The following is a 13709-nucleotide window of genomic DNA, read 5'->3' on the forward strand; positions in this document are numbered from 1 at the left end:
CAGCCGAGAGGCCACGCCGTTTACATGCTTGTGTCTTGAGCTGTCAGGGGCAAAAATCAGGTACCTACTGTACTTGATCCATAATAAGCAACTTTCACTTGTTAATTTTGTTTTGCAAATCATGGAATGATGACAATAACCTAAACTTTTGTATAAGCCAACAGAGGTCTACTTACCTCACATCTGGGGTAGAAGTGTTTCATCATACATACACACACACACATTACTGTGACTATGATCAGGTTTTTAAAATGAATCAGGAACCTTAATTAATTTACTACTGTTGACTTACGCTATTGTATTATGTTTAACAAAAACAATGTTTCAATGCCCAAATACTACAGTCTAAAAATATTACAAAATGTCCGGTTTTGCTTAATAAAAGATATTCAATATATTGAAACACATTTGACAAATATGACAGGTTTGCTGGATTCCTCTTATTTTCCCTGACAATCCTAATGATCTCAGTTGCATGAATAGTCAGTGCAAATCCTGCCATAAAAAACATTTCAAGAACAATAGTTTCCACCTTGATCTTCAAATACCATTTAATTATATGAGCCACATGTTTGGATCATTAACGTGTGGAAAAAAGTCACAGTAAAACTTATAATTGCACATTTACCCAGTACCTTGCATTACTCACAAGCTCAAATAAATTCAGGCAATTTTGTTCTACATATTAGTTTATTTTTTTCCAGCTCATATAAATCACTATTATACAAGTGCATCTATATATAGATATCTTATTTTAAAACATTTTTATTACGTGATACAAATGTGCATACAGTAGTGATAAGAAAATACTGATCTTTTCAGTACAAATCTATGCCTTAGAATCATGTGACAATTAAAATCATTACTCTTTAAAAAAAGGAACATTAACAAAAATGTAAAAAGCCCATTTTGTCTATACAAGCCTATATTCCAATATATATACGTCTCTTCCATGAAAAATAATATTCACAGTATGGAAATAAACAGCATTTGTTGATTTTTTTTTGTTTTCAATGTACAACTCAAAACTGTTACATTTTCTTTAATGGGTACATTAATTTTGAGAAAAAATAGCTCTTTAAGATGTCCTCTAAAATTAAAGAAGGTGGAATAAAAAATAAAATGAGATGAAAAGATGTATCTCACATCCAAGAACAGCCACCAAATGAGAGGAAATAAAAAATTGTTAAGGAACAATAAATGATAAGAATACTTATTTTGCAATTCAAAAGAATGTAAAAACATTAAAATTTCAACTACTGTTCCAGTGCTGTAAGAGATCTGATATGCTAGACAGATCTAGCAGTTCAGTAGCAGCTGAAATGCGTCCAGGGGAAAAGATGCATTCAGATTTGAAAATGTCTGTCAAGATCCTTAGAGGAACTCCAGGCTGTCCAGTCTACTCCCGGACAATGACAAAACTGTGGCAAAGCCACAAACACGATTATTGAAAGCCAAAATGTGTTTTGGATCACTTTAATATCCTGTGCTGCTTTTGCAGTTTCATCTGTCTGCCAGTTAGGGAGTCACTACTCGGGAAATCTGCAGTACACTTATCATCTCTTCAGATGTGATCTCAGTAGCAACGTTTCACAGCAGCACTCTAAATGCGTGGATTTGTCTACTTGTAAGTCTTGCAAAACAGTGAATGTGACCAATGCAGATTTAACAAAAAGCAGTGTAAAACACAAGCTGAAATGGACTTGTCAAGCACAATTATTTGAACTTCAGGCGAGTACAAAGAAGTGCACAACTTTCAAGAGAGTCGAATGTTTCTTCAACGCAACAAAAGCTGAACCTGACCAATGATAGCTATTCACCCCACGTTCATCTGCTGTGTTCAGGTGATGCCGTCCTCTTCGACGAAGGTAAAACTGTGTTTACGGCAGAAGTGGTTGTTAGGGCTCTGAACTCTAAGCGGAAAAAGGATGTTTAAGTGAGTTTAACCAGAAGCAGCTATTCTACCCTGAGGCAAGGTATTTGCCTAAATTGCACCAGTCCACCCAGCTGTACAAATTGGTACTAGCATTGCTGGGAGTACATGTATACAGTACTTGTAATGGCTTAGTGCCCCTAGTTGAGCCGTCTCTATCTGGTTAAAGCTCCATCAGCTAGGATCTATTTTGTGTAGTATTTAACCATTAAATTGTGCACAGATAGGTACAAAATAATACCAATGTCCACCTCAAAGACAAGCTTCTATTTCAATAGCGCAGGTTGTTGTTCTCCTGTAAAGATCTTACAGTTTAGCCAGAATCGCAGGGCTTTCACACTTCTCCAACAAGTCAGATTTAATAGTAATTGTGGTAACTTGTTTTGCCCAGGGTCTTGAAAACTTTTCTGTTTCCAATAAGAATCACACTGCTGATTTCATGGGAATGCACTTAAGATCCTCATCACGCAGTATCGCGGCCTCGGCAGCAGTCTGTAGAGCTCTTATTAAGACTCCTATCTTCAACCCGCTTCTCCAGCGAAAATTCCTTACAACGTTCTTAGTTCCAGTTCTCATTCTGAAGGCTTTGAAGAATGTGTTTTTCTAATCACAAAGACAGTGACACAATAAACAGACTTCTCTGTATCTGTCCAGCAACTGTCCCTAAAGTAATTAAGGGAGTATACCAGGAAACAACTACCACAGAAGGAGAAGCTTTACAGATAGCCCTGGCTTAATCCCTTTCAGAACACCCTAAAACAAAATATTAAACGCAATTTAGAGTAGCCAGTTAAACGATTAAATTAAGCGCATCATGATCAGAAACTTCACACAGAGACACCCAAACTGAACTCAAGACTCTAAAGTGAACTTAAAAACACTAAATAAACTTCAAGACCCTGTACAAAATGCTGAGTGTCTAAAATTCATAGCCTTTTTGGAATTTGAATATGTACACTATTCATTATCATCACCGAGAAGAGAAGGGTTTATTTACTGGCGAGGTAAAGATAAAAGGAATACAAGAAGCTTTGTATCCTCCACATTTAGTCTCCCCCGGTGATATGGAAAATATCTCAATGTACTCTGTCTGACATTCAAACACTGATGCACCAGAAAACTTTAAAAACGGGAAATCTAAATATTTTTCATTACATACCTAGCAATTTGTAATTGACAATTGTTTCTGAACATTGCTCACAAGATGTGACTTCTGAAGTATGTTTAGATGAAGACTAACTCAGCTTCCAGGCTGCACTTGAAATGACCACCTCAACCAGCTGAGCCACTGGGAAGCCCTCGAGCTTTTCATCTGCGGACATGCTGCCAGATCCACGGTGCCCGACAGGAGAGCCAACACTGACTGGAGGAGCTCCAGTCACTGATGTCAGTGCAAGCCTCCAGGCGCTCGGCTAGCCACAGCAGACACACAAGCCAAGGTGATCTTTGCTGAGTGATTCATATTTATCCTACACTGGTTCAGCCAGTTGAGCTGCTTGTACCAGTACCAGTCACACCTGGCTCGTGACAGCCTGTACCAGTGACATCTGAGCCATAAGGATCAACCTGCGCTGTGAGCACATGCTGAGCAGCTAAGTGATCTGAAGGTGAGGTCATCATCCAGCTGGTTCTTGAAAGAAGCGATGGTACGGGCTTTCACAACATGACCAGGTACTCTGTTCTAGACTGCCACAGTCCTTTGTGAAAAGAAGTGCCTTCTGTTTTCAGTGTTAAATTAAAAAGAAAGAGCAGACCTTTGTGTCTCCAAATGTTACTCATGGTGTTTTGGGGCAAAAGAAGCGTTGGTAGAGATTGTTTGATATTGTTAATAAATGCTAAAAGAGGCAATGACAGGATCCCATATTGGACAGCTAACAGCCCACCTATACAAAAACCTTCACCTTTCCTAAAACATGGCCGATTTGGAAAATTTAAATTGGACCAATGGATACAAATATTTCTGTTCAACAATAATTCATTTATCCACATTCAAATTCATGTATGACTAAAGTATAAATAAACTAATATACACATTTAGCATTTAGTAAAAATATATGAAGATAGTAGCATTTAGTACAACTATATGAAGGTAAGCAGAAGAATATATATGGAACAGTGAATCCTCATTGAAGGATGTAGGTGGGTTCCATGATGTTGCCTTAACATCAGAGAATGATAGCAGCTAGAAGCACTGGTATGAATTCCATGTCTTTCAAGGGGTGCAGCAAGAACATATTAGGCTATTAATACATAATGAAGCAAGGATTCTAGATTGCTGCATTGAATACTTCACCTTGTCTGTTTGGTTTAAAATGAGCTTTATGGTTGACTGTGTTGACCCATGTGAATGAACTACCACAAAATAGTCATATGGAAGACATAATGGCCATAATAATAACTATTATCGCCAAAAGTGAGAAAATTATCTATTCCGAGCAGCGTCCAGCAGATAAGGTCATGGCTGACGGGCTATGTAACAGAGACTCATGAAACTCTTCACTGATTGTCTTCTGATGATGTGAGCAAACCCAACTCGGTTGCATTTACACAGTATGTTCTTGCTCAGAACGTATTGCTTGCTCAGAATTGTACACTTGTGAATTGCTTCATGTGATTTTAAGATGCCTCAATTGTCCTAATTTTTTTATAACAGCCAGCCTCATTATAAGAAGCTTTGATACCAAAGGATCTGTTAATTTAGATGTTTCTGCATGAGCCATTTAATACCAAACCACTTAAATGTATATACAGTAGGTTGCTTTCAAAGTCCTACACAATATCATTTTCAAAGTGGCATCCATCATCCTTCAATGCTGTAAAAACTGGTGAATCAGAAATGTTTTCTATTAGTGGAAGAAAAAAGTTCCCAAGAGCCCCCAACAGACTGTCGTCATCACACACACTAACGGTATGACCGTTCCCTTCACAGTTTCATTGAAAAGAGAAGAGGCTGAGAGTGGAGGGCAACAACCTCCTCTGAAGTTCCAATAACCAACTAAGAAAAAAAGAAAAGGTTTATACACTGAATGCTTAATGTGATTTTCATTAAGATGATGTATTTTATTAAATGCTGGAAATATAGGGTTCTGTGACAAAGCCTTACATGTCTCTTCCTACGAAAAGGTGAGACACTCACAGCATTATACAAATTTCAAACCATTTTCCCCTCTTCATAATTCTAAAATAAAAAAACAATCTTGTAAAAAAGGACAGTAATTAGAAGGTTTCCAGTGATCTAATAAATATAATTTGACAAAACAATATTAAGAGATGGTGTTATATACAAAAAAAAATCAATGATTAAAATCATTTCCATACTCTTTCTCTTACTGGCAGATAATTTACTTTAAGTCAAAGCTTCTTGTCTATGGAACACGCTTTTACTCTCTAGAACGACAGGCGCAAGTCAATGCAGAGCTTTCTAGTTCGCCTCATAAAAGAAGGACAAGGTAGACTAGGACATTTAACTTAAAGGAAACCATGTTATCTGCCAATAAGGCAATGCTTTATACTAATTTCGCTCTGCCCCAAGGTGTCATTGCAGTTCACTTTAATCCTTTCATATGGAAAATAAAAACATTCAAATTTATGAAAAAAAAAAAACAGAACGGCTGTACATCATACTGCCATCAGCACCTGCACAGGACGCCCAGCAGAAAACAGGCTGCTGGCCTCCACCTGTCAGCAAGCCACGTCTGTGCAGTGCCTGCTGGGACGGGTACAGGAGGCTGCACAGCGCAACACACCGAGGCTCATATAGTTCCTGTAATGCCTTCTGATTGCTGCTGTGTCTTGAAATGAAGTCTGTAGAGTTTGAGCCACAGAAGGAAGGGGAGGGCAAGACTGTGTGGTATTTCAGAATTATGCTGCATATTTTAGGACCAGCTCTCGCCCACCATCTAATTGTATTATTAAATTCACAAAATACAAAGCTAAATGAAGGCTTCTAATTTTCTTTTAGGGTGACATTCCATCTGAAAGTACCACAGAGTCTTGTAATATCCTGAAGTCTGACATTTAAAACAACTGCAAACTGAAGTCCGGTCTTAAAACTGTGTAGAAAGCAAATATCACCATTTAACAACAAGCAGGCTATTGCCACAGGTCTGAGATGGACTTTTAATGGGATAAAGTGTGCAGACGTCCATCTCATTGCTTGATCAATAAAAGAAAAGGGAAAAATATGTAGATTCTGCATGGAAAGTTGCCACTGAAATAACAGCCTATATAACAAGGCAAGTACAGAGAGCTCTGAGCATTATAAAGAGTAGACATCTTAGGGTCATATTATAGTTTGCCTTATCATTCATTAATGAATGGTTTCTTTTATGTGTGCAGTATATGGCAGGGAATATATAAACTTATTTGAATGCATATGCTAAATGGAAAAAATGTCCAGTTTAATCTCAGATGATGGATGCAAGAATTTAGAGGCAGATTTGTAAAAACAGCCCTTATCATTAAGAAAAAAATAAATATATAAAAATTAAAATATGCTTTAACATCAGCTAGGACATTACAGTTCACATTTGCATCTGTCCTCACCAAGATGACAGACCTAAAAATAAGATACAATGAAGAAGACACTATAAAGGATTTTTTTTTGCATTGTCAGTAATGAAGGTATCTCCTAGCTGTTACATTAAAAACAAACCTATATTTGTAAGAAACAAAGTGATGGTATCAGTGCTTATGCATGCTAATCAGATAAAGCATAAAGTATGGAACTGAAATTTAAGAAAGTATTCAAATCTGGGGGCAGACTAAAAATTGAAAAAAGCAGATATTCTGTATTCATATTTTTCTGTTCCCTAACACAGTATGTTTTTAGATGTAAGCTGCTTTTGCTAAATATTTTTAGGTTTACTCTTTGAAGGTTTTTTGAAAACTACAATCAAGGCTGTCAATTCTGACATGCAAGAAAGCTGCATTGTCAGGGAGCATGAACAGTGCAGTGCTTCAGGAAAGAGGCTCACTGAGACAAGCCAGCACTGATGCTGTCTGTTCTATTCTTAAGAGACATGCGTGACAGTAGTGTTCATGGCAAAGCTATACAGTTTTGAGGTACTCTAAAATACCTCAAAACTGTGACCTACAAAACAATTTCGCAGAATTAGGCTAACTTTCAAAACTGACTATTATTTAAAGATTTTCTTCAAGGCGGAGATTGGATTTTTAAATATAAATCGCATGGCTTTGTTTGCTCGCTCACTGGTATGAAACGAATTTTGCTCTGTTCTGAGTGATCCTGTGCTTGATGCTGTGTTGTTTTACCTTTTACTTTTACTTCAAACAATTTCAGCAAAAGCGTCCCCATCAAAACACAGATTTACACAAGCAAACCAAGTTCTCAATCACAGCCTTTCAAATTAGATCCTAGTCCCCAGTAATGCTACAGTTTGATGCTCTGCAAAACCTTATTATGTGCCTCCCATTATCCCTGAGCTTGACAAGCTTCAAACAAACATTTCACACACACTGCTGTAGCAGGGACCTGAGGACACCTGCGAAGTCACACTGCCGATTAGCACTCAAAGCAGGGGTGTGCATGACCATGATCAAGCAAATCATACCGTATATATGACTGTAGCACTTCTGACAAAGGGATGGAAGGCAAAAAAATGTGTACAGAAAGGCACAGGTGTGTACAGGGACCCAGACGCCAGACTCACTTAGCAAGATAGACTCCACATAGCCTTCAGATCTTCAGCCAGTCTTACCGACACTGTGCACGGGGTGTTGAAAAGAAATCTGAATCTCTACCTTCGGGAGACAGTTTTCAGGTAGTGAAGCTGTCAAGGAAGCAGTGGAAAAGTGGTTTCTAATTTCAGGGAATCAGCACTTTCAAAGAAAGTGGAAGAAATAAACTGCAGTTAAGAAATGGGATAAGGATTAAAATCACTGAACTGATATTCCAATGCTGGTCTGTGCTCTACTGCAGATCCAGATCTTTTTGAATGCAGCTCAGATTTCTGTACTCTACTTCCTTGCTGCAAATGCAGTGTTTTTGTTATTAAACCACTGGTTGAACAAAGATTTACTATGGCATAGAAGTCTATGCAAACAGAGAATCACCCAGAACAACGAGTGGAATAAGGAACAGGATACTGGACCTGACCTAACATACAGAAACTTAGTGTAAAAAAAAACATCTAAAATCTGCCTAGTCAATAATGAATGTGTGTTCTTACTATTAAATTAAAAATAAACCTATATATGTCAGAATCAAAGAGATGGTATCAGTTTTTATGCATGCTAATCAGATATTAACCATGCAGAGGCTCTATAATTTTAAGCTTTAAGAAAATTGTGCATGCAAATCAAGCCTTATCAGGTCGTTTTTAACTAATTTACAGTCTCTTCACTCAACTTAAATGGAATGTTAGGGAAAAAAAAACAAAGAACTGTTTGAAAAAACTTAACACTCAATGAATCTTCACTAAACTTTAAAAAGCTACTGTTAAAGAGTACATTTTCAGACCTGTGCTAAATTTGCAAAAATTAAGAAACATTTCATTACCAGGCTAAAATAGTTTTAGCAGAACTCTTGATCTTGTGTTCATAAAGGAAACTGCTGGAAAATATTTGATAAACACACGCTAAATCACAAGATTGTAAATGGATATAATTAAATATTAAAAATCACTGATTTAAAACAATGATCTAGGCAATGTGAACTGAATACTTCTACATATATAAATTGTTTTGGTTTGTTAGGTATTGGAACTGCTTTTTGATATTCCGAAATGCTGTAGACGTGCTATCCTTAGCCGCGATGATGTTGTCAATTAAAAAAAAAATTGTATTAGCTAACTAATCACTATTTCTTTTTTGTATCCAGTTAAAAGGGACTGACCTGCATCCAGCAACCCAGAATACACTCTCCCACCCCACTAGGAACCCCCCTTGCGCCCCGTGAAGCACCTTGTTTCTGTCCGGGCAGGGGGGACCACCTCCTGTATGGCACCACAGGGCTGTTTTAAAGCTCTATAGCGTGATGACAGTGCCCTCTTCCTCCATGCTCCGGCGTTTCGGCCCCTGACTCCTGCGCTCGGCTCCGGATTCGGCTCCAGTCAGCGAGCCAGCGCTGCTGCTCGTAGCCAGGAAGCCATTCTGCTTCAGGCCGAGGTGCAGCTCGTACCTGGGCAAGGAGGGCATGCTGGTACTGGCCGACGCAGCCCTGGAAATCGGCCGGGCTTCCTCCCCAACCTCAATGACCAGGTCTTCGTCCTCCTCGTCGCTCTCCATCTCCTCGGGCCGGAAGTTCTGGATGATGTGCGCCGCCGGGGCCACGGAGTAGCCGTAGTGGCTCGTGCCGCTGTCCGAGGACCGGCCGGAGCTCCCTGAAGTCCGGCTGTTGCGCACCACGTTGTTCCTCTGGTTGGCGGGCTTGACGGTGATGATGAGGTTGTGGCTGTTGGCGATCATCATGTCCGTCACCTGGTCCAGGCTCTTCCCGGACACCTCGATGCCATTGACTTCCAGCACCTCGTCGTTGACCGCCAGCAGGCCTGTGCTCTCGGCCAGCCCCCCAGGCACCAGCCGGGAGATGAAAATCCCGGGAACTTTCTCCAGGCCTTGGGGAGTGACCCGAACGCTGGAGCCGTCGCGGATGTAGAAGCCCAGCGGTTTCTCCGAGCCGTGTTTATAGAGCCGCACCCTGCGGTGGGTCTCGGGAAGGATGTCCACGTCAATGATGGAAGACACCGGCCGGAAGTCCCTGGGAAGGCTGATGATGATCGGAGGCTTCTTGCGGTGGTTGTCTGGCCGCAGGACCGTGGAAAGTACATTCTTCTTGCGCGTCAGCGAGTCGGTGCCAAACGCAGAATAATCTGCCTCCTCTGCAGAGACAAGCGGACAGTGGGTCAGTACAGCAAAACTGGACAAATAAAGCCCAGGAAGGTGAATGAGGTTTGCTACATTAGATTGTTTACCCAACTGTTTTTTTCTAAGATGGGCTGAATGTATCAACACAATATAATTCATAAGTCACCATTTTTATACCTGCTGATTGGTCATAGTGTTGCTGCTAGGGGATCAAGACTCATGCAATTTGAATACATGCAGAAAAGGAAAGACAAACTGTGTATCACTGTAATCAGTGCTTGTGTAAGTGACTGGACACAACATCAAATTTTGTCACAAACAGGCAAGGTAACTACTATGATTACTTAGAACACTACAAAAAACGATTATCTGAAAGTTAGTCACATTTATTATATAAACTCTGTTGCCTGGCCAGACTAAATGTAATTTGTTACAGATACGGTGAATGAATACTCCTGAGAGTTTTTATTCATCTGTGGAAGATGCAAAGCTTAAACTTTGAGACCAGTCTATACATTTGTGGAACAGTTACAACTTCCTGGTTAGAAGATCCGTGAACCCAGCATCTCACATTTGAACATCAATTAACAGTGACTTCCTGGCCATTAATTCGGTTGTCTGGAGGATTTTCAATTGGGTAGAAAGTTGTTCCATTCAGGATTCTCCAAATGCTGTTCTCTATTTAACCAAAGTGTGCTAGTTCGAATTCCACCTGAACTCTCAGTTATTTCATTAACCGAAACACTATTTTCTTTAAATCAGAATTTTTTGGTTGTTCTCAGCTCTTGAAGTTAATTTCAAGGTACTCAAACATTTTGAGAGCTGCAATTTGTGATAATATTTTCTAAAATATTCACCTTATTCCTTTAATACACTGTACAATGTTTTTAGAAAGCTTTCTTATACTGTGCTCAGATTTATTACCAAATTTCAGAATTCCACAGCAGCTTAATCATCACAGTGTAACTGGATTATCGAGTAACTGCAAAGTTCAGGTTCAAAGGTTAGGGTTGGATCGTAACCAAACCTTTGCCTTGACAATGATTAACTGGGTACTTCACAATGTCTTCCATCAACTACAACCACTGAGATCTGCAATCAGGATTTGTGAAATTAGGATGTTAAAATGGGTGTTGAACCTGAGAAAGGTTACAAATGAGAGAAAGCTTTTTGGCCCATCTTATTTTATACGTCGTTGCCAATTGATTCTAAAACATCCTCCTCTAGAAGGACTTCAGAGTGTCAGTTTCAACAGCTTGGCGGGCATTATTTTAAATCAATACCCCCACTAGAAAGAAATCCCTAGGTTTGCATACCTAAAAGCATGCGCTCATTATTTCCAGTTATGATCCTAAGTCCGCCTTTTCTTACTGAGCTTGACGTAGTCCTTGGAATAACTACATCAATTATTCTAAGGATTTAAAAAACTTGAGTCAAATCTCCTTATAATCTCCTCTGCTCAACACTAAGGAGAGTAATTACATTTAGCCTTTTTGACATTCCTTTGAGAGCAAGAAATTATCTGACTGATATTCCTTGAACACCTTTCTGAGTAACAATATCCTTTTTTATAAAGTGGTGACAAAGCTAAATTAAAAATGTCATTTTTGCCTAAAACAGACAATTTTCACTAGCATTCTGTTGGACATTATTTTTGCTGTTCCCTATTGTTACAGGAAACTGAGTCAATAAGCTTCTAAATTGCCATTGGATCTTTGTGCAAGTTTAGTATTTGATCTATACTGTACATTTCTACACACCCTTATGTAGTACTTTGTACTTATTTGCACAGAAAACCATTTGCCAGGTGTCTTTTGTATTTCCTTTGGTGTTGCTACCACATCAGCCACCAACTGCATTTCTTTCATCAGCAAAATGACCTGGTTTACTATGTACAGAATACAGATTAAGGATTTAAATTAGGAGCCTAAAACAGATCCCTTTAGTACACCACTAATTACCTCAGCCAACTTTGAGGTTTTACCTGTTATGATGATCTTTTTACTGAATGATCTCTTAATTTTGGTCATCCTGTAAAGTCATCTTGTCTTCTCCTCTCTGACCCCAAAATTACAGGATGACCCTCCAATACACCCTTCCCACTCAAGTTCCCAGCACAGAAGAATATCAACACAGGTCTGTTCCTCCCTCAGTCAAGCCCAGCTTTTAAATCCCCCATCACCACATGAACAGCAGGCAATAATAAAAGGCAGCTAATACCGAGGCCATTCTTATTAAGAGAAAACAAAAAATTAAGAACTTCTCCCCCCTTACAACCCGTACAATATATGGTGTTCGCTTCCTTCAAGAACTGGCTCTGCGGGGTCCTTCGACCACTTAGCAAATAAAAGCATCAAGGGTCAGACGGCCTCCTCTTGTTTGTCACTGTTCTTGTGTTCTGCCCGTTTCTCACTAGCGGACAACACTTCCATGTTACTTTGCACAGCCTGCCATCAGATCTTGTCTGAAAGGTTAGTGAATCCTTGCAAAAACAGAAGAGATGAAGCAGCACAGTTGTGCCATCCAACATACTGTACTGTGCCAGGCAGACTCTTCTGATACAGTCTGGAACAGCCATCACAGGCTTCACAGGAGCCCAGCTTAGAGCCTCTCTATCGCTCTTCAGCACTGGTTAATTCTGAACCCCTCGATGACAGGATCAGCAAACTTCCCTACGCACCACCCAAACTTCCCCTTCCGTTTTTTGAGTATTTTCAACAAACAATTCGACAGACTACTACTTGTAGAATGTACAATATTTGTTTCCCTGGCTACGATCGACCCTTAATGTACCATCAGGCTTTATCACTGCTGATTTACAGAACCTAATTCATGCCTAGGCTGCTACAGGTCTTTTTCCCATGGTTGTCAGAGTGATGACAACAGCACCTGGAAAACAGCAGTAGCCTGTGGCCCCATTATTTCTCAACTGAAGGCTTGCAATGACAAGGCTAAAACAAGGCACCTATTGTAAGCAGCCTAGTTACCTATGTTTCCCAGGAGATAAAAGGAAAAACAACTGCCTGATCCTGGCACCCCCTGAGGTTTGATGTTCGACTAGTGCAGATCAATCATACAAACATATTGACAGATGGCTGCTAATCCACATGATTAAAGACTACAATGCAAACAAAGGGTTTTAGTAAGAATCAAAATGGAGGAACATGGAATTGCTTAAATGACCTGCTACCAAAATTGAAGAACCAATTTCTCAATATTAATTTTCATGTACTATATTGCAATTATCTATGACATTATAGGTTATAATTATAAACTTTGAGCTCCCCACTCAAACATCATGGAGAAAACGCGCTCATCTTATATCTCACTGTTAAACCTTTAAACGGTTTCATCAAGGGAGACCCGCAGGCACCTTCACAATGGACACACATTCAAATAAAAGTGCAACATGTTTTGGTGGCAGAACTTCAGGCATGTGAAAAATCAGTGGAATATTTAAAAAAAAAAAAAAAGAGATGAAGAAAAAAAGGAAGTTTCGTCCTTTGAATCCATAACCGAACATCTTGTATCAATCATCCATCGAGGATGTCATGAAAACCTAACTATTGGACAATATCTGACAACTAGATCCCGGGAAGAACGAATATGACAGATAAAACAAAAATCAATGGCTTTTGCTGCTGTAGTCTTCACGTTTTGTTAGCAAGGCACTTGTTTGTACTTGCCAGTAAATGACATAGCCACTAAAAAACAGTAAGTCTCCACTGTCCTGTATAGAGAAAGGAGTGCTGGGTTACACATGTATGATCCATGAAATAGCAAACATCAACCACAGATCACTGAATTACAAATACCTAGATACTTACATTTTCTGTTTTTTAAGAAATCAAATAGGCTTCTACTTTTAAATGATAAAATGTGCTTACCTTTGTATTAAAAAGGTCTTTATTATTTTCAATTAAATGTGGAACGTCAGGAGGAAATTACA

General features: G+C 39.2%; 1 protein-coding gene and 1 long non-coding RNA gene across 2 annotated transcripts in view; one reads left to right on the forward strand and one right to left on the reverse strand.

Annotated features, from left to right (window-relative positions):
* The window catches only part of LOC148648131 (uncharacterized), a 17453-nt gene extending 7596 nt beyond the window's left edge, over positions 1-9857 (forward strand). Inside the window, exon 3 of the long non-coding RNA XR_015926783.1 lies at positions 8775-9857. This is a non-coding gene — a long non-coding RNA (uncharacterized LOC148648131). The remainder of the gene's footprint in view (positions 1-8774) is intronic.
* The window catches only part of pard6b (par-6 partitioning defective 6 homolog beta (C. elegans)), a 41686-nt gene continuing 28648 nt past the window's right edge, over positions 672-13709 (reverse strand). The window contains exon 3 of the mRNA XM_088608115.1: positions 672-9774. Within this exon, the coding sequence (XP_088464241.1) occupies positions 8921-9774 (854 nt within the window). The 3' untranslated portion in view covers positions 672-8920. The remainder of the gene's footprint in view (positions 9775-13709) is intronic.

The sequence above is a fragment of the Lepisosteus platostomus genome, chromosome 15, assembly GCF_059453375.1.
Source record: "Lepisosteus platostomus isolate fLepPlt1 chromosome 15, fLepPlt1.hap1, whole genome shotgun sequence".
In the NCBI taxonomy this organism is placed as follows: domain Eukaryota; kingdom Metazoa; phylum Chordata; class Actinopteri; order Semionotiformes; family Lepisosteidae; genus Lepisosteus; species Lepisosteus platostomus.